We start from the raw sequence: 21,248 nt of genomic DNA on the forward strand, positions 1-21,248 counted from the left end.
TTCAAAGATCTATAATATCTTGAAGTCAAGCCATCCGGCCCTGGAGATTTGCCCAATTTCATATTCTGAATGGCTCCTTCCACCTCTTGATCTGTTATTTTATAATTCAGCATTGACTTATTCTCTTGAGAGATTTTTTGTAGTCCATTTATTTTCAAAAATCGGTCAATATCCATTTCCTTCTGGGTCTCCTGTGTATATAACTGTTTAAAATACTCCTGAAAACACTTCCTGATCTCCACAGGATTCTGTATATTCTTTCCCTCCACTTCCAAATTAGTAATAGTATTAAGTTTTTGTCTTTTTTTCATTTGCCAAGCCAGCAGTTTCCCACATTTGTTAGCCGATTCAAATGTCTTTTGTCTCATCTGTTTAATCTTCCATTCTATTTCCTGATTCATCAATTTCATATATTGTACTTGATATAACTTTATCTCTTTCAGGATCTCCTGTGATTTTGGTTTTGCTCTCAGTCTCTTTTCTCCTTCCTTTATTTTCTCCAAAATTTTATCCTTTTTTTCGTTTTGAGCTCTCTTCTTAATTGCATTCTGTTGTATCAAAAACCCTCTCATAACTGCTTTACTTGCGTCCCATATTACTCTTTTTTCAACAGTGGTATTCATGTTTATCTCAAAATAGTCTCTCAAGGTTTTTTGGGCCTTTTTAATCACTCCTTCATTCCTAAACAAGGTGTCATTCATCCTCCATCTAAAGGAACCAATTGGTGTTAGTTTCATTTCCATCTTCACCGCACTGTGGTCGGAGCAAGTTTTGGGGCAAATTTCCACTTTTTTAATCTTCGGAGCCAGCCCCCTAGTTAGCCAAATTTGGTCAATTCTTGTCCATGTCATTTTGGCTTCAGAGAAGAAAGTTCCTTCTCTTCCCAAGGGATTCTTAGTTCTCCAAATGTCAGCAAGGTCCATATTGTCAGCCATTTCAAAAAACATCTTTGGTAATCTGCCATCTTTTGTAATCACCTGTCTCTGGGCCTTATCCATGTTAGTAGACACCACTCCATTCATATCTCCCATCAAGATCATATTATAGTCCAAATAGTCCATCAGAATTTCATGCAACTTCTTGAAAAATTCCGATTTCCCCTCATTTGGTGCATAAATACCTACTATCAAAAACTTCTCTCCTTGTGATTGAATTTCAATTGCAACAAATCTTCCTTGGTCATCTTTAAATAAGAATTTCGGTGACAGGCTCTCCTTTGCATAAAGTACTACTACTCTTTTCTTAACTTTATCTGATGAAATAAATTCATATCCTAATCTTTTGTTACTCAGAATCTTCCGATGTAGCCTTGTCACATGTGTTTCTTGTAAACAAATAAAATCCAATTGCTCTTTTTTTAATAAATGAAAGACTCTCCGCCTTTTTTCCAGGGAGTTCAGTCCATTCACATTCCAGCTTAGTACTTGCAGTGTCATGATGTAATTACTCTGCTTTTCCTCCACCCGCACCCAGTACTTTTTCTATATCAGTCGGTGGTGTTGATTTCCCTCTTTTTGGTGAGTTCTTCTCCAAAACTTCTGGCTCTTTTCCAAGTTCTTTCTGCAGGTCTTCTTCGTGGTTTCCCAAAAACTTGTCTTTTTCCTCAACTGATCTTATTTTTATCTTTCTTCCTTTGTAACCAAAGGATAGGCCTTGGGGGAATTCCCACCTGAAAATGATTTTGTTCCTTCTCAGAAGGGCAACCAAATTTCCAAAGTTGGATCTAAGATCCAAAAGATGTTTCGGTATGTCTTTAAAAATTTCCACTCTTGATTGCAGAATTATCAAAGGATTCTGAAAATGCAAACCCAAAATTTTCTCTCTCTCTTCTTTAGATCGGAGGGTAATCAGACAGTCCCTTATTTTGATCTTCTTTCCTCCTTTTCCTAGTCTGAAGGCCCTCACAATTTTAAATTCTTCTTGTTTCAAATATACGTTGAAAGCATCCAGACCACAGTACAAAATGTACTATATGTTCCGGGACTGACATAATTTGCTCAGTGTTTCTCAGCTAACTGCACAAGATTTCTGTGTTTCTTTTGACAGGGAGAAGTGCATCATCGCAAAGGATGGAGATGATCTTCTGTTTGCCTACAATGAGGACGGGCTGTATTTATTTACTTTCATTTGATAGTAATGAATGTAATGATGATGTTGATAATGATGTGACACATGTGATGTGTAGAAACAAAGGTCACTGTGGCTCAAAAGGGCAGAAAGCCTAGTAAAATAGTCAAAAGAGCTTTTCAGCAGGTGCATGCTGATGTAATTGGTCCTCTATCACCCTCTAGAGGCAATGCCAAGTACTACCTGATTGTGGTTGATTCCTATTCTGAATATGCATGGATTTATATGTTAAAAAGGAAGAATCAGATTCTAACAAAGTTCAAAGAATTTTGTGCATGGGTAAAATCTGTTCATGATGTGAAAATTTATTGTCTTTTCACAGATCAGAGACAGGATTTTGTTTCACAGGAATTTGGGAGTTTCCTGGCTGAACAAGGGGTGAAGCACAAAGTTGCTACCCAGAAGTCTTCATGGAACGACGGTTTGTGTGTAAGGATAAACCAAGTGTTGCAACAGGACATGAAAGCGTTACTGCTTAGTGCAGGCTTGCCAAATGAGTTTTGGACTGAACTGCTGAATTGTTATATTTAAACTCATAACAGGAGATACTCCAAAGTTATGAAATGCACACCCTATGAGAAACTGTGCCAGAAGGTACCCTATGTCAAACACCTTTGGATTTTCGGGTCTCACGTGTGGGTGGAGACACCACAGAGCAAGAAGCTCGGCAAATGTGGTGCACACGGTATATTTCTGGGTTACAAAAAAGGCCAGTACAGAGTATTGATGTCTGACACCAACATAGTTCTTCTCACTAGGGATGTTGAGTACACTGCAAAATGGAAGGAATCGGCAAACCACGATTTGTAATGTTCTTTTTGTTCCAGGTTTGGTGGACAACTTGCTGAGCATTTCTCAGCTCACAGTGCAAGAGTTGAACATTTCCTTCAGCAGGAAGAAATGTATCATCAGGAAGAACAGAAGAGATCTATATGCTGACTGTGTGAATGGCTTATTCTTATTATCCTATGATGATGTTGATACTGATGTTGATATGCGAAGTAATCAGATGTGTTGTGCAATGTCTACTAACAAAATTTCGCATGCAAATTGTTTCCATGACCATCACAGGAGGCTCGGTCATCTAAATTTTCAGGCCATTGCCAAGATGCCTGATCTGGTAAAGGGGATGACCATTAAACTCTGCAGATTTCACATGAAATGTACTGTATTTTTCGCTCTATAGGACGCACTTTTCCCCCTTCAAAAATGAAGGGGACATGTGTGTGCGTCCTATGGAGCGAAGACGCCATATCCCCGCGACCCTCTCCCGGCTGGAGAGGTGACACGCGGCTATGGCAGGAGCCTCTTTAGCTGCGCGCCACCTCTCCAGCTGGGAGAGCGCGTGCGGGGCTAAAGAAGCCATAGCCAGCTGGAGAGGTGACGCACGACTATGGCAGGAGCCTCTCCGCTGCGCCTTTCCGCTGCTCCCTGACCTGCTCTTTGGGGCTGGTGGTGGGCTTCCCCCCGCCAGCCCCAAAGAGCAGGTCGAAAGGAACCTGAAGCCTGGAGAGCGACAGGGGTCGGTGCACACTGACCCCTCTCGCTCTCCAAGGCTTCCAAGGTAGCCGCCTGAACGCACCTTAAACGGCACCTTGTTTTAGAGCGGGAAAACAAGAGGGGGAAAATTCTCCCCCTCTCTGCGCAGCGCCTCCTGCCGCTTCGCTGAAGGGGCGCTGGGCAGAGAGGGGGAGATTTTTTTTTTCTTGTTCTCCCCCCTCTAAAACAAGGTGCGTCCTATTGTCCGGTGCGTCCTATGGCGCGAAAAATACGGTAAATCATGTGCAGAACATGATTGCTCCAAAGGGTAAAATATCTGGCAGGGAAGCCAAAGAGCCCTACCAAATTGTGCACGCAGACCTTGTTGGTCCATTAAAGCCATCTTTAGGTAAAGCACAATATTTCATGGTATGGATAGATCAGTTTTCAAGATATATTTATGTTTTCTTGCTCAAGTAGAAGTCAGAAGCGTTTCCTAAGTTCAAGGAATTCTGCGCTTGGCTGCAGAATGCCCACAAGAGACAAGTGGGTTGTCTTTTCACTGACGGCAGAATTCTCTTCTCAGCAGTTTGAAGCTTTTCTAGCTGAGAAAGGAATCCAACAGAGCTCCATGGCAAAATGGTCTCTGTGAAAGGGCAAATCAAACGTTCCAGCAGGGCATGAAATCTCTCGAGTGATGCTAATTTGCCTGATTCATATTGGGCCGAAGTTTTCAATTGTTTTACTTATGTGCATAACAGAAAAATTTCTTCACCAATAGGTTGCATACCTTATGACAAGTTGTTTGGCAGGAAACCATTTGTTAAACAGTTGAGAATTTTTGGTTCTGACATGTGGGTTCACACACCTCAGAGCACCAAGCTGAGCAAACGTGGTATGCATGGAATATTCGTGGGATACGAAAAAGGTGCTTACAGTATTAATGTCTGACACGAAGACAGTGAGATTCACTAGGAGTGTTGAATATAATGCAAAGTGGGGAGAAAATGTAGGAATTTTCCAATGTTATCCTGATACTAATAATGATGAGAAATCTGATGATGACACAGGTTCAGACACCAGTTCAATGAGAGGTGGTAGTGCTGCTGATGACAGTGATGACACGGCAGACTACAAGAGTGCAAAGGCCTCACTCAGACCATCCGAAGAGTCTGACACTGATTGGGGTCTGGAGCCACAGTTTACTATTGGCCGCGATTCTCCTAAGAAAGAGGAGATTAGTCCTGAAGACTTGTGCATAATTCGCAGATCTGAAAGAGCCACAAAGGGCAGACCATCTAAAAGATTTGTTGATGAGTTTGAAAGACAGCTACAACTGTTATAAATAACTCAGGGAAGATTCAAGAGCCTTCAAGCTTCCAAGAGGTCAAAGAGTTAACCTCGAAGGATGCTGAACCATGGTTAAATGCCATGCAGACTGAGCTTAATTCCTTAGAGAGAAACAAAACATGGGAACTGGTTCCAATCGTACCAGGAATGAAGCTAATTGATAGCAAATGGGTCTTTAAGGCCAAGACAGACCAGAGTGGCAAGAGGATTTTCGCAGGTACTAGGTCAAGATTATCACGAGACCTACTCTCCCACCATGAAGTATGAGAACATTAGGCTTATGCTCAAAATTGCTGCAAAGGAGAAACTAAACGTTTCTCATCATGATGTCAACACTGCATTTCTGTACGGGGACCTGGGCGAACAGATTTATATGCATTCACCTGACGGAATATAGGTAAAGAAAGGATTGATTTGTGTTCTAAAAAAATCCTTGTATGGTCTCAAAGTGCCACTGCTTTTTATATCGGTCCTGGAGGTTTTGCTAAATATGATTAGAAGGGACCAATTGGTTAAAGGTATACAAGTCGGAGCTAAACAGTACAAATTGAAAGCATTTGCTGATGATCTGGTATTGACATTACAGGAGCCAGAATCTAGTACTAAAAGAGTATTGGAACTAATTCAAGAATTTGGTCAGGTAGCGGGTTTTAAGTTGAACAAGATGAAAACTAAGGTTTTAGAGAAAAACCTAACAGTGACTGAGAGAGAGAGGTTTCAGAAGGAGACAGGATTAACACTGGTCACACTTCCGGAGGCGGCGCGAAGGGTAATGGCTGCCCTTTCCTAACCGGGAAGGGAGCTCCGCTCGAGAAAGGGTCGTCCGCTACGGCGAAAGCGGAGACCCACAACGGAAACCCGCAGGCGGCAGAAGCCTGCGGTCCTGGGACCCGGCGGGCGCCAGTAGCGGCCCCCAAAACGTTGAAGGAACCCCGTAAGGGGCTCCAGATCGTGGAGGAGGCTGAGGCGCTGAGGGTCGTTCCGCAATCGGCGGAGTGAAGCCGCGTAGCTGTTGCCAGTGAGCGCTGACCTTTCTTCCTGAAATTTTTGCTTTGAAAACAACAACCCGTGAGTAAATAATTGACTGTATGCAATTTGGAACTTTAAAACATTAAATTTGGCTGAAAGCGGAGTGACGAAAAACAGGAAGTCCGTCTTCCGCTCCCGTTGAACTTGAACGCAAAGAGCTGGAGGAGTGGAGGCAAAGAGAGACCTTTTAAACTATTTGATCTGAGCACCCATTGAACTTTATCTCAAGTGGAATAACAATTTTATGTACTGGACTTTATAAATTTTAGCTGCATGGGGATATCTTTCTTCTCTTGGAGCTACATTTTAACTAAAAACCCCAGGTGCTGGAGCTGCCTGAGAAATTGAGCTCTCAGTTTGCAGTTTGCAGTTTGGATACTTTGAATCTGAACTTTGAAACAATCTGAGAGAGTCTGAACTTGCTACTTTGAGGCATTTGGATTACCAGTTTGCACCACCAGAAACACTGTTGCTGTATTAAACCCTAACTCTGCTGAAAATTTTTTTATTGAAGGTTCTTGGACTTTAGAAATTTGACTTTATTTTAACTGAAATTGATCTCTTCCTTGAAATATTTTAAACTCCCCCTAGAGGATTTGGGACTTATAGCAGTGACTCGTATTTTACTTTCCTTTTCCCGGCCCTCTGTTGACTGTTACCATCTGGGCTGCTGCTTTCTCATGGGAACAACTCAGCTTGACCTTGACTTTTAGATAACTTGGAATGAGTGGTGCAAGAAGGAGAGGAAGAACTAAACAAACAACTTTGACAACTTTAACCGCAGCCTCACAGGCACGTAGATCATCTGTGCCTACTTTGCCTTCTGAGGAGGAAGCTGCCTCTCTGCCACGGGCAGGGGAGGGAGAAACTGAGGAATTACAATTGGAAGATATGGCCTCAGGGGCAAGCACTGCTATTCTAGAGAAAATTTTTGAAAAATTAGAATCTTTGGACAAGAAAGTAGAATCTTTGGACAAGAAGGCCGATGAGCAAACATATAAAATTGACCAGAACACAGAATGTTTAAATAAATTATCTGGACAAGTTGCACAGAATACTCAAGCAATTGGAGAATTGAAGGAGGCTGCAGGGGAAAATCGGAAATTGGCTGAAGATACCAGCCAAAAACTTGAAAATTTAGAACAAGAGGTAAGACCACTCTGCAAACAAGTAGGTGAACACCAGACCTATCTATCTATGATTGAACTGCGGAACCGGGAGAGCAATTTAAGGATAAGAGCAATACCAGAAGTGGAAGAAGGCAACCTAGCTGAGTTTTTGACCAAAGAATTCTCCAAATTTTGGAGCTTAGAGGAAAAGGATTTTAAAATTGTTTCAGCTTTTAGGCTCGGAAGACTTATAAAGAAAGAGAAGCCCAGAGACTGTTTGATAACATTGAGGTCAAAGGAGGAAAGGGACAAGATTCTGGGCCTACACTACGGAAAGTCACTGGACATTCTGGACAAAAGAATTGAGATCTACAAGGATATTCCTAAACAACTGTTAGATCTTAGATCTAACTACTTGGAGTTGACAAGATTACTAAGGAAGAATTCAATCATCTTTAGGTGGGAATTTCCTCAAGGACTATCTTTTACCTTTAGAGGGAAGAAGATCAAAATCAGAACATTGGAAGATAGAGATAAATTTCTGAACGTATACGGAGAGGACCTTCACAAAGGAATTGATCAACTTCCAGGGCCTGAAACACCAGAGGTACCTGCACCCTTGGACCCTGAAGATCCTTCAAATAAGGTACCACCCCTTGAAAAATAACCAGATTTATTCAGGATGTCTCTGCAACTTTTGAGTTGGAACATTAATGGCTGTAACATCCCGGAAAAAAGGAGGAAAATTTTTTATATACTAAAAAAAGAACAATTGGACATTATCTGCTTACAAGAAACACATGTGACTAGGCTCCATAGAAAGGTGTTAATAAACAAAAGACTTGGTCAAGAATTTATATCTTCGGACAGAGTAAAGAAGCGAGGAGTGGTGATATATGCAAAAGAGAGCCTGTCACCTAAATTTTTATTTAAAGATGAACATGGAAGAATCTTAGCAATTGAGATACAACATCAAGGAGAAAAGATTCTGATATTAGGAATTTATGCACCAAATGACGGGAAATCGGAATTTTATAAGAAGTTGCATGAGATTATGCTGGACTATCTGGACTACAACAACATTATTATGATGGGAGACATGAATGGGGTCGTATCGACTAACATGGATAAGTCACAAAATCAAAATGTTACAAAAGACGGCAGACTACCAAAGACCTTTTTTGAAATGACCGACAATATGAACCCCCTGGGAAGAGAGGGAACATTCTTCTCTGAAGCCCAGCTGACTTGGACAAGAATCGACCAAATATGGATAACTAGAGGTCTGGCACCCAAGGTTAGAAAAGTGGAAATCTGCCCAAAGACCTGCTCCGACCATAACGCGCTGAAGATGGATATGACACTTTTGCCAACCGGCTCCTTTAGATGGAAGATGAACGATAGCTTGTTTAGAGACCAGGAGATTATTAAGAAGGCCCAAAAAACTCTGAAGGACTATTTCGAAATAAATATGAACACTACGGTGGAAAAAAGAACTATCTGGGACGCAAGCAAAGCTGTGATGAGGGGGTTCTTGATACAACAGAACGTCGTAAAGAAAAGGACACAAAATGAAAGGAAAGATAAGATCTTGCAGAAAATTAAAGAATTGGAGAAGAAATTAAGATCAAATCCGAAGTCACAGCCGATTCTGAGAGAAATTAAACTATACCAAGCACAATATTCCAAACTGATAAACCAAGAAATAGAATGGAAGATTAAATTAATGAAACAAAAAACTTTTGAATCGGCGAATAAATGTGGGAAACTGCTTGCTTGGCAGTTGAAGAAGAGACAGAAATTAAATACAGTTACAAACCTAGAAATTGAAGGAAGAAACATTCAGAACCCCATGGAAATTAGAAAGTGCTTCCAGAGATACTTCAAAAAATTATACACTCAAGGGCCGCAAGACGAGGCTGAGATTAAACAATTTTTGGAAAGAAATGGACTAACAAAGTTGTCACAAAAAAACAGATTAATCCTGAACAACAAAATAACACAACAAGAGATTGAACAAGCCATTCAGAACATGCAACTGGGCAAATCTCCAGGGCCAGATGGCCTGACTTCCAAGTATTACAAGATATTAAAAGACTATCTGATCCAACCAATGATGGAGGTTTGTAATGAAATTATGGAAGGGAAGAAGGCGCCGGAATCGTGGAAGGAAGCTTTTATCACATTGATACCAAAATCTGAAACTGAAAAGACACAACTCAAAAACTATCGTCCCATTTCCCTTCTGAATGTGGATTACAAAATATTTGCAGACATTTTGGCAAGCAGACTAAAAAGAGTTCTTAATGAAGTAATTCATAAAGACCAGGCAGGCTTTCTCCCAGGTAGACATATGTTTGCTAATACTAGGAACATTATTGACATTTTGGAACTTTTGCAAACAGACATAAATACAAAAGCAGTGTTAATTTTTATAGATGCGGAGAAGGCCTTTGATAACATTTCTTGGAAATTTATGAAGGGAAATTTGAAAGAAATGGGAGTGGGACGGGGGTTTGAGAATGGGATTGATGCAATATATTCAGAACAAAAGGCCAAACTGATAGTTAACAATGTGGTTACAGAAGAGTTCAAAATTGAAAAAGGAACACGACAAGGCTGCCCGATTTCCCCTTTGTTATTTATCTCGGTTCTGGAGGTGCTCTTGAATATGATCAGAGGGGACCGGTTGGTGGAAGGGATTCAGGTCGGAGCGAAACAATACAAACTTAAAGCTTTTGCAGATGACCTAGTTTTGACCCTGCAGGAGCCAGAATCTAGTACGAAAAGAGTATTACAATTGATTCAGGACTTTGGTCGGGTGGCGGGATTTAAATTAAACAAACAGAAAACCAAGGTGCTGGGAAAAAATTTGACAGATATAGAGTCAGAACGGTTTCAGAGAGAAACAGAATTAACTATGGTTAAAAAGGTAAAGTACCTAGGGGTAAACATAACAGCAAAAAACCTGAGTCTATTCAAGGACAATTATGAAAAATGTTGGTCTGAAATTAAGAGAGACTTGGATAGTTGGACAAAATTGAAGCTTTCTTTGTTAGGCCGAATTGCTGCTATTAAGATGAATGTATTGCCAAAAATGTTGTTTTTGTTTCAAACATTACAGATTGTGGATAAAACGGAGTGCTTCCGGAAGTGGCAGAAAGATATATCTAAATTTGTCTGGCAGGGCAAAGAGCCCAGAATTAAGTTTAAGATATTAACAGATGCGAAAGAAAGAGGGGGCTTTGCCCTGCCAGACTTAAAGTTGTACTATGAAGCCGCAGCTTTCTGCTGGCTAAAAGATTGGCTACTTCTCGAAGACACTGACGTACTGGACCTGGAAGGTTTTGACAATGCTTTTGGTTGGCATGCATACTTATGGTATGACAAAGTTAAGATCAATAAGGCCTTTAAGAACCATATTGTCAGGAAAGCAGTGTTTAATGTCTGGACAAAATATAAAGACTTATTGGAAAATAAAACTCCAAGGTGGCTTTCACCTCTGGAGGCTAAGGCCCGAAAAAGACCCAATATGGAGGCCAAATGGCCAAAATATTGGGAAATATTAGAAAAAGATGGAGACAATTGGAAATTGCAGAGTTTGGAGAAAATGAAGGATAAGGTGCGAGACTGGTTACATTATGCTCAGATTAAAGAAGTTTTTAAAAATGACAAAAAGTTAGGGTTCCAGGTGGAGAAATCGAAGTTAGAAACAGAATTGTTAGAACCAAAGACCAAGGTACTATCTAGAATGTATAACTTGCTGCTAAAATGGAATACACAAGACGAAATGGTTAAATCGGCTATGATAAAATGGGCACAGGACATTGGGCATAACATTATGTTTGAGGACTGGGAAAGGTTGTGGACCACTGGGCTGAACTTCACCGCATGTAATGCTCTGAAGGAAAATGTAATGAAAATGATATATAGATGGTACATGACCCCAGTTAAACTTGCCAAAATATACCATTCGTCTGATAATAAATGTTGGAAATGCAGAGAAAATGAAGGAACATTCTTTCACCTCTGGTGGACATGCCCTAAGGTGAAGGCCTTCTGGGAAATGATATATAATGAGCTGAAAAAGGTATTTAAGTATACCTTCACAAAGAAACCAGAGGCCTTCCTTCTGGGTATTGTCGGCCAGAAGGTGTTAAAGAAGGATCGAACATTTTTTATGTATGCAACAACGGCAGCAAGGATTCTCATTGCAAAAAACTGGAAAACTCAAGATCTACCCACACTGGAAGAGTGGCAGATGCAGCTGATGGACTATATGCAACTGGCCGAGATGACCGGCAGAATCCGTGATCTGGGAGAAGAGAAGATGGAGGAAGACTGGGAGAAATTTAAGATGTATCTACAAAAACATTGTAATTTGGTTGAATGTTAAGAAGGATGCTAGATTATAAAAAACTGGCCACCACTAAACTAGATTTAAATTTGATGATAAGTGAGACTAAAGAAAATATAAAAAATTTTTGGAAGAAGTGCTAGATTATATCTGAATGAGTGGACATGAGATTGTAAACAAGTTGATAATTTGTTTGGAAAAAAATTTTAACGATGTAAATGGGAGCGGGAGACGTGAGGGAGTCCAAAGAAGTGATGAAATTGTTGTAAAAGAAGTAAGATTGTTTATTATGTGTGCATTTATATTTAAAAACCTTAATAAATATTTATATATATATAAAAAAAGGATTAACACTGGTCAAGAAAGTGAAATATCTAGGGGTTAATATGACTGCTAAGAATGTGAATTTATTTAAAGACAATTATGAAAAATGTTGGATGGAAGTGAAAAAGGATTTAGAAATATGGACAAATTTGAATTTATCATTGCTAGGCCGAATTGCTGTCATAAAAATGAATGTATTGCCAAGGATGCTGTTATTGTTCCAAACATTGCAAATTTTGGATGAAATGGAATGTTTCAAGAAGTGGCAGCGAGATATTTCTAGATTTGTCTGGCAGGGCAAGAAGCCTTGAATAAAATTTAAGATATTAACTGATGCCAAAGAAAGAGGTGGATTTGCCCTGCCAGACCTTAAGCTTTATTATGAATCAGCCGCATTTTGTTGACTGAGAGAATGGCTGCTTCTTGAAAACACTGACATTCTGGATTTAGAAGGTTTTAATAACATATTTGGGTGGCATGCATACAGTGGTGCCCCACAAGACGAACGCCTCGCAAGACGGAAAACTCGCTAGACGAAAGAGTTTTCCGTTTTCGAGTTGCTTCGCAAGACGAATTTCCCTATGGGCTTGCTTCGCAAGACGAAAACATCTTGCGACTTTGTTTCCTTTGTCTTAAAACCGTTAAAACCAAGGGTGCTTTGCTTCAAGAGCTGCAGTTGCGACCTGACTTCGAGGAGCAACTGTTAGCACGCGGTTTGGTAGCCTTTTTTCAGACTTTGCTGATTTTTTAAGCTTTTCCAAAACTTCTTTTGCATCCATTTGGTAAGTTCAACTTTTTTGTGGTTTTTGGATTTTGGGTTGGGGTGTTTGGGATTCAAGGACTTGGTGTTGGGGGGGGTTGCAAGAATCCGGGAGCTTGTGGGGTTTTTTTCTGCATTTTTCTGTTTTTCTGTGACCATTGGGCCATGTTGTGTTTTTTTTAAAAAAAATCTGAGTTTGAATTTCTGTGTGCTGGGTGGCTGGGGGAACAGTTGGGGAGGGGTTTGCAAGAATCTGGGAGCTTGTGGGTTTTTTTTTTTTTTTTGAATTTTTATGATTTTCTGTGACCATTGGGCCATGTTGTTTTTTTAAAAAATAAATTCTGAGTTTGAATTTCTGTGTGCTGGGTGCTTTAGGGAACAGTTGGGGAGGGGTTTGCAGCAGTTGGGGAGGGGCTGGGGGAGCAGTTGGGGAGGGGTTTGCAACAGTTGGGGAGGGGTTTGCAATTTCTGTGTGGTGGGTGGGTGGCTGGGGGAACAGTTGAGGTTTTTTGAAGACTTTGGTGATTTTTGAAGCTTTTCCAAAACTTCTTTTGCAGCCATTTGAGGTTTCTGAAGACTTCGGTGATTGATTGTTGAAGCTTTTCCAGAACTTCTTTCGCATCCATTTGGTAAGTTAAACTTTTAAAACTTTTTGGGGGGTTTTTGGATTTTGGGTTGGGGTGTTTGGGATTCAAGGACTTGGTTCTGGGTTTGAATTTCTGTGTGGTGGGTGGCTGGGTGCTTTTGAATTTTTTGGATTTGAAGCACAGCACTGATTTTTTTGTGTGTGTGTGAGTTTACGAAGGTAGGAGCTGTGCTGCCATGGGACCCAAGAAGACTGCTGCTGCAGAGGCCGGCGAGAGGAAGGAGAAGGTGACGCTGGAAATGAAGGAGGAGATCATCCGGAAGCACGACGGCGGAATGCGTGTGACAGACCTCGCCAGGGAGTACGGGAGGAATCCATCGACCATCGGGACCATCCTGAAGATGAGGGAGAAGATCCTTGCGACTGATGCAGCCAAGGGAGTCACCAGGATCGTGAAGAACCGCCCAGCTGTTCTGGAGGAGGTCAAGAAGTTGCTGCTCATCTGGTTAGAAGAGAAGCAGCGTGCAGGGGACACAGTGACTGAGGCCGTCATTTGTGAGAAGGCCAAGGCCTTGCACGCAGACCTCGTCTGGGAACAGCCAGGAACCTCAGGCGAGCCAGAAGTCTTCAAGGCAAGACTTCCGGAGGCGGCGCGAACGGCAATGGCGGTCCTCCTTGCGCTGTGAGGGGGAAGCTCCACGGAAACGGGTCGTCCGCTACGGCGAAGCAGAGACCCACATTGGAAACCCACAGGCAGCGAAAGCCTGTGGTCGTGGGACTCAGCGGGCACCAGAAGCGCCCCCCGAAACGAAGAAGGGACCCCGTAAGGGGTCTCGGAACGTGGAAGGGCTGGAGCGGTGTTGTGAGTCGATCGCTATTCCTGTGGAGTGAAGCCGCATAGCCGCTGTCGGTGAGCGCTGACCTTTTTTCCTGGGGACATTCGATTGGAAAAGTAACAACCCGTGTGTGCTGGTTCCGGGGGAAAGGTACCGTGATCGTAGTCAGAGTTCACGAGATGAGAGGCGAGGTCCAAAACAGGGAGCCGGGCGGGGAACAGGAACGCTGGGAGGTCAGAAGCAGAAGAGCTGGGCAGGGAACAGGAGCGCTGGAAGATCAAGCAGGAGGCCGGGCAGGGAACAGGAACGCTGGAAGGTCAGGAACAGGAGGCCGAGCAGGGAACAGGAACACTGGAAGGTCTGAAGCCAACAACGACGTTGCTCCCGCAACCTGGGACCGGGCTGACTGACCTTTATCTTCTTCTAAGGCCAGGGGCGGTCCCGGCCCCCAGGAGCCCCGCCTCCTCTGGCCTTAAGGCGAGCACTCCTCCTGGGAGCAACCAGTTCCCTTCGCCTCTGTAGTTCAGGAGAGGCCGAAGGGTTACTGGGCCCCGGAGGAGGCTCACCTGTAGCCACTGAGTCCTCAAGCACCTCTGGGGCCAGAAGGGTTTCACCTGGTGCCTGCTCCTGAGGATCTGACACAGGTGCAGGCTCCTCAGAATCTAGGTCTTGCCCCAGTTCAGCCGGCCCTGGAGGCGGGGACTCCTGTGCAGGCTGGGATTCCTCTGGTTCAGCCTCTGAATCGGAATCCCAGGCCATCACACCGTGAGTAAGAAAGGACAGTAAGAATTGGAGACTAAATTATTATAAATTCGGTAAAAAGCGGGAGACGCAACCAGGAAGTCCGTCTTCCGCTTCTGCTTAAGATCTAAAGCAAAGGACTTTGATGTTTGGAGCCTTTGAAGAGGCGTTAAGAAACAAGCAATCTGCGCCTCTACTGGAGCTGTTTATATGCTAAACTAGGATTTAACTTTTTTAAGTGATTTATTTTTTTAAATATGGACTGTGTCTTACCTCTTCTTTTGGAATTACAGTTTCACTGAGAAACCCAGGCAATTGGACTGCCTGATTAACAGAACTGTCAGATTGCAGACTTTGACACTTTGTTATTAGGGTTTGCTACAAGCTGAGTGTTACTGGAACTGCTACATTGAAAAACTTTTTTTGGCACTTGTTAGAGACACTGTTGTGCTTTTAAGACCAACTCTGTTATCTACAAGAAAACTGAAGGTCCTTTGGAAATTAACGGCTGTTTGGACATTGTTTTAGAAGTATTGGAGCTTTGGATTAATTGGAGTTATAAATCATTTACTTTAACAACTTGGCTTTTCCCCTCAAGATATATTTGAACTCCCTCTAGAGGATTTTGGATTTATACTTGTATGTGACTTTGCTTTCTCTTTCCTTTCCTCCTATTTGGCTGTTTACCCTCTGGGCTGGTGGATTCCCATGGGAACATACTCAGCTTGACCTTGACTTGTAGACAGAACTGGAATGAGTGGCTCTGGGAAAACAAGAGCGGCTAAAGCAAAAGCTAAACAAACAACTTTGACTTTAACCTCACAGCCGCGTAGATCATCTGTCCCTGCTGTGTTGCTGGCAGAGGAAGAAGGAATTGAGCAACCTCTGCTGGAAGTTATGGCTGCAGGAGGATCCAGCTCAGTACTAGATAAAATTTTTGAAAAATTGGAAGTTTTGGATAAAAAAGCAGATGAGCAAATGGCTAAGATTGACCAAAACACAGCCAGTGTTAATAAATTAACTGAATAAGTTGCTCTGAATACACAATCAATTGGGAAACTATTTGAAGCCACTACAGAAAATCGTAAATTGGCTGAGGAAGCCAATCAAAAAGTTGAAGAATTAGAGAAGGAGGTAAAACCATTGCACAAGCAGATTGGTGAACAGCAGGCCTATCTGTCTATGATAGAATTACGGAGTCGGAAAAATAATCTGAGATTAAGGTCAATATTAGAACTTGAACAAGGGAATTTGGTTGAATTCCTGACAAAAGAATTTTCCAAGTTTTGGCCTTTGGAGGAAGAAAAGGATTTTAAAATTGTGACTGCCTTTAGACTTGGGAAATTAACAAGGAAAGATAGGCCCAGAGATTGCCTGATTACTTTGAGATCCAAGGAGGAAAGAGATAAAATATTAGGCCTACATTACGAAAAGTCACTAGAAATTTCGGACAGAAGAGCAGAAATTTATAAAGATATCCCAAAACAACTGTTGGACCTTAGATCCACCTATATTGAGTTATCAAGATTGCTGAGGAGTAATTCAATTGTTTTCAGGTGGGAATTTCCTCAAGGATTATCTTTTACATTCAGAGGGAAGAAGGTGAAAATTAAAACAGCCGAGGATAAAGAAAAATGTTTGAGTGCCTACGGAGAAAGGGATTGAAAAACCTTCAGGGCCTGGGCCATCGCCAGCACCTACACCTTTGGGATCTGAAGATCAGGAGAAAAAGATACCACCATCAAAGGAATAACAGATTTGTCCAGGATGTCTCTGCAACTTCTGAGTTGGAATATTAATGGCTGCAACTCCCCGGAGAAAAGGAAAAGAATATTTCATATATTGAAAAAAGAACTGTCAGGTCTGCCTCTAGGTCCCAGCTCACAGAGGACCAACGCCCGGTGGATATAATATACAAAGTCTTTATTGAAGTTTAGTTTCCATTTCAAAGCTCTGGGCGCGCAGACCCACGTCTCGACGCTAGACCGGCTAAGTCCCCTCTGACTCACTGCTCCTCCCACACCAGTTTAAGATCCTAGCCCGGCTCCACCTCCTACGCTGTTCTTTCCTTCGCTGGGTCCTTCTGCCCTCTGGGGTTTCCTCCTTCCTGGACTCCTCTGACGCTGACCCCCCTTGGTCTTCCCCTTCCTTCCGGCGGGCTTTAGGACCTGGCTCCCTACCCAGGCTCCCTGCTGTGCCGCTCGCCTGTACATTTGAACTTGGCGCGCGCGCCCAGCCGGTAACCTTCCTCCTGACCGTTTCCCCGCTTCCTGATGTGGGCGTGACCAAACCTGACTCCTCTCCTCCCGCTGGTGGTGAGAGCACTGGTCCCGATTCCTGGGACTCCCCCTCCCCACTGCGCTCTGGTGGGGAAGCTGGTCCTGATTTCCAACTGCTGCTCAGGGACTCCCCGCTGGCCCCTTCCTCCTGGGGCTTCCACCCTGGAACCCCCCTCGCTCTGGCCATCGGCGCTCCCTTCTGCGAGTCCTCCGATTCGCTGGAGAGGCTTGTGGAATAACTCTTTCCACTGTCACTGCCTGCGCCCCCCTCGGACTCCTCCTCCTCACTCTCCATTTGCTCCCCCTCCTGTGTCTCTCCTTCTGAACCCCTGACATCCATCTCCCCCTCGAAGCCCCCCCTTCCCCCCTCCCCCTCTTCAGGTGCGGGTTCTGGGTGCTCCAGTGTTGTGGGGGTAATTTCAGGATACAGTTCATCCCCCGAGGCGTGCATCCAGCGTGATAAGTCCAGGAAGTCCTCCATGGGCTCGTCGACGGCGATTTCCTCCGCTTCCATCTCCTGGGCGGTGTGTTCGAAATCTGAAGCCGCCCCCAAATCACCCAAGACCCCCTCTCCCTCTGTCGCCTGAGGTGACTCCACTTCCCAGGGTCCCTTCGGCATGTCTCTGCGCCAGCCCACTTCGGGTTGGTCCTCCCACCAATAAGATCCCCCCGTGCCAAACCCTGAGAGTGATCCCTCTGGGGAACTGCCTCCCGGAGTCGATTCCTCAGCTGAAGAGAAACCCCGGAAAGTGCTGGCTGAGAGTGTGGGTGTGAACAGACAGTTGTCAAAAAAGCCCGCCGGCATGGGCTTGTGCGGGAAAAGTGTATGGAATTCTTCCTTGAGCCACTGCTCCTCCAATGCGTAATCCTGCACCCACCTGTTGGCGCTGGCCGGGGTGTCCTCTGTGGCGAGAAGATATTCGATCCCGTCCTCCCCCCACCTTGAGTCTAAAATCTCTGTGGCTTCCTTGAGTGGCTCCCCTCTCGGCGACCCCCCCTTTTTGGGCGCTTCCCTGAGCGGGTCTGGCGCCGTCCCTGGTGCCTGAAACCTGTGGGGCTCTCTGTAGGGTGTGAGCACTGATCTATGAAAGACCGGGTGCATTCTGGACCCCTCCGGGAGTGTCAACCGGAAGGCCACTGGGTTGATCTGCGCCTCTACTTGGTACGGCCCTAGCTGCTTGTGCCCTAGCTTCTTCTTGGCCAGCGATCTGGCTGGAACTGCCTGGGCTGCTAACCACACCCAGTCTCCTACCCGGATGTCTTCCCCCACTCTCCTGTGTCGGTCTGCCTGCACTTTGTAAGCCTGTTTCGCCACCTCTAACTGCCTCCTGAGCTGCTCGTGGATCTCCTGCAACTCCGCTGCCACGGCCTCTGCTCCCTGCGGCTCCCCTGCCTTCACTTTCTCCAAACCCGGGAAGGTTCTGGGATGCCGCCCATTGTTGGCGAAAAACAGCGTCACCCCCGTGGACGCGTGCTTCGTGTTGTTGTAGGCAAACTCGGCCAACGGTAGATAGTCCACCCAGGTCGAGGGCTGCTGGTTCGCGTAGCATCTCAGGTACTGCTGCATAATGGCGTTGACTCTCTCCGCCTGCCCGTTGGTCTGCGGGTGTCGCGCCGACGCCAGGCTGACCTTGACGTTCAGGAAACCCATCAGCTTTTGCCAGAAGTTGGATATGAACTGGCGCCCCCTGTCGGACAGGATGGACTGTGGCAGGCCGTGCACCTTGAACACGTGGTCTATAAACAGCTTGGCGGTCTGCTCGGCTGTAGCCACCTTCGCGCAAGGAATGAAGTGGGCCATCTTGGTGAACAAGTCTACTACCACGAGTACCGCCGTCTTGCCCCTCGAGCTGGGCAGATCTGTGACAAAGTCCAGGGCCACCCTCTCCCACGGTTCGAACGGTGTCTGTAGCGGTTCCAACAGGCCTGCCGGCGGCTGGTGTACTGGCTTGGCCCTTTGGCAGGTGTCGCACCTATTGACGTATTCCGCGACATCCCCTCTCATCTTGGGCCACCAAAAGTCTCTGGCTACTAAGTCCACCGTCTTCTCCTTGCCGAAGTGTCCCGCGCTGGGCGCGTCGTGCATCTGTTGTAGGACTTTCGCTCGGAGGTTGTCTCCCGGTACGTAGAGGGCTCCTTTGCGGATGAGCAGGCCGTCGCGTATTTGGAAGTCGTCGTCCCTCGCCGTGCCGCTACGGACCTCCTCCATCTTGGCTCGCGCGAAGGAGTCCGTCTGCAGCGCGCGCCGCACTGCGTCCAGGTCCACCGTGGCTGACGCGCATGCCCACGCCTTCGGTGCGAACATGTGCTTGGCCGCCGCCGGTGCCTCTTCCTCGAGATACTGCGGTTTCCTGGACAGCGCGTCCGCCATGATGTTGTTGTTTCCAGGGATGTATTCTATTCTGAAGTCGAAATCTGCAAAGAACTCCGCCCAGCGGATGTGTCTCTGGTTCAGGAACCTCGCCGTGCGCCAGTACTCCAAGTTTTTATGGTCTGTACGGACCTGCACCGTGTGTTTGGCTCCGACGAGGAAGTGCCGCCACGCCTTGAAGGCTGCATGTATGGCCAGTAACTCCCTGTCCCAGGTGGTGTAGTTCTGCTCCGACTTGCTGAGTTTTCTGGAGTAGAAAGCGCACAGCCTCCAGTCCCCCTGGTGGTCTTGCTGCAACAGGACGGCCCCTACGGCCCTGTCTGAGGCGTCCATCTCCACTCTCATGGGCCTGCTGGGGTTCACGTGTAGCAGGTGTTCCTCGGACGCGAAGAGATTCTTGAGCTTTTGAAAGGACTGCTCTGCCTGCTCCGTCCAGATGAATTTCTTCTTCTTGGCACTGAGGGTGTCAGTGATGGCCGCTGTCTGCATGGCGAAACCTTTGATGAATTTGCGATAAAAGTTGGCAAAGCCGACAAACCTCTGGACTTCCTTCCGATTGCGTGGGCTCTTCCAGTCCAGCACTGCACGTACCTTGGTACTGTCCATGGCGAGTCCCTTGTCGGACAGTTTGTAGCCCAGGAAGTCCACCTCCGTCTTGTCGAACTGGCACTTCTCCAGCTTGGCATAAAGCCTGTGCTCCCGCAGCCGTTGCAGGACCTCCCTGACATCTCTCTCGTGAGCCTCCGGCGACTCCGAGAAGATGAGGATGTCGTCCAGGAAGCAGACGCACTTCTTGTAGAGAAGACCCGCCAAGACATGATGCATGAATGCTTGAAAGCAGTGGGAGCCATTTTGTAATCCAAAAGGCATAACTCTATACTCATAGGTGCCCAGCGGCGTAAACATGGCCGTTTTCCACTCGTCACCTTCGCGCACGCGAATGAGATTGTACGCTCCCCGCAGATCCAACTTGGTAAAGATGCGACCCTTCCTCACCGTCGCCAGCAGGTCATCGATCTTGGGCACAGGGAAGGCTGAGGGCTTGGTCTTCTGGTTTAAGACGCGAAAGTCCACGACCAGCCTCTTCTGGGGCGTGTCCCGTTTCTTTACAAAAAATACAGGACTGCCCCCCACCGCCTTGGACTCTCGGATGAATCCCCGCTTCAAGTTGTGATCTATGAACTCCCTGAGCTCCTGCAATTCATCCTCCGACATGGAATACAGTTTCCCCGTCGGGAGCGTCGCCCCCGGCAGGAGGTCAATCTTGCAGTCGTAGGGTCTGTGGGGAGGCAGCTTGTCTGCTTCTTTCTCGCAGAAGACCTCCAAAAACTCTTTGTACTTGTTAGGTACTGCTTGCAGGATGCCCAAGTGCAGCTGTGGTCCATCCTCCTGCCCCTCATCTTCCAGGTCAGCCAGGATGCAGTGTTCTGCGCAGTAGGAGGAGCCGAAGGTTAGTTGACGCTGGTACCAAGCTAATGCCGGGCTGTGCCTATCCAGCCAACTCATGCCCAACACTATGGGCGTGTCTGACAGGCGGGTGACGTTGAAGCTGATGACTTCGCGGTGATTACCAATGCGCATCACCATTGGCGGCGTCTGCTGTAGCACTTGCCCTCCCAGTAGCTCCCTGCCGTCCACCGTGACGACGTTCAGAGGTACCGTCGCTGGCAGAAGGGCTATGCCATGTTGCTGGATGAACTCCATGCCTATAAAATCTGCATTGCTCCCAGAATCAATGGAAATGGGGACTTCCACGGTGAGCCCATTTGGAAGCTGGAGGGATGCGGTGAGCTGCACCACTGGTTTGGGCGGGAGGGGGTCTGTGGGCTGTAAGATGCCTGGGGACTGCTTCACTGATACGTCTGGCTGGGCCCCAGTGGCTCCACTTCCAGCCAGACAG

The 21,248-nt window shown here is 45.6% G+C and overlaps 1 protein-coding gene across 1 annotated transcript in view; it reads left to right on the forward strand.

Moving 5' to 3' along the window:
- LOC309333185 (putative CENPB DNA-binding domain-containing protein 1) overlaps positions 1–13,807 on the forward strand; it is a gene marked incomplete at its 3' end in the record, with an annotated part of 108,564 nt that extends 94,757 nt beyond the window's left edge. Inside the window, exon 2 of the mRNA XM_081846585.1 lies at positions 13,093–13,807. Within this exon, the coding sequence (XP_081702711.1) occupies positions 13,358–13,807 (450 nt within the window). The 5' untranslated portion in view covers positions 13,093–13,357. The remainder of the gene's footprint in view (positions 1–13,092) is intronic.
- Positions 13,808–21,248: the final 7,441 nt, after the last annotated feature.

Source organism: Podarcis erhardii, assembly GCF_964252035.2.
Source record: "Podarcis erhardii genome assembly, chromosome: W".
Classification (NCBI taxonomy): Eukaryota; Metazoa; Chordata; class Lepidosauria; order Squamata; family Lacertidae; genus Podarcis; species Podarcis erhardii.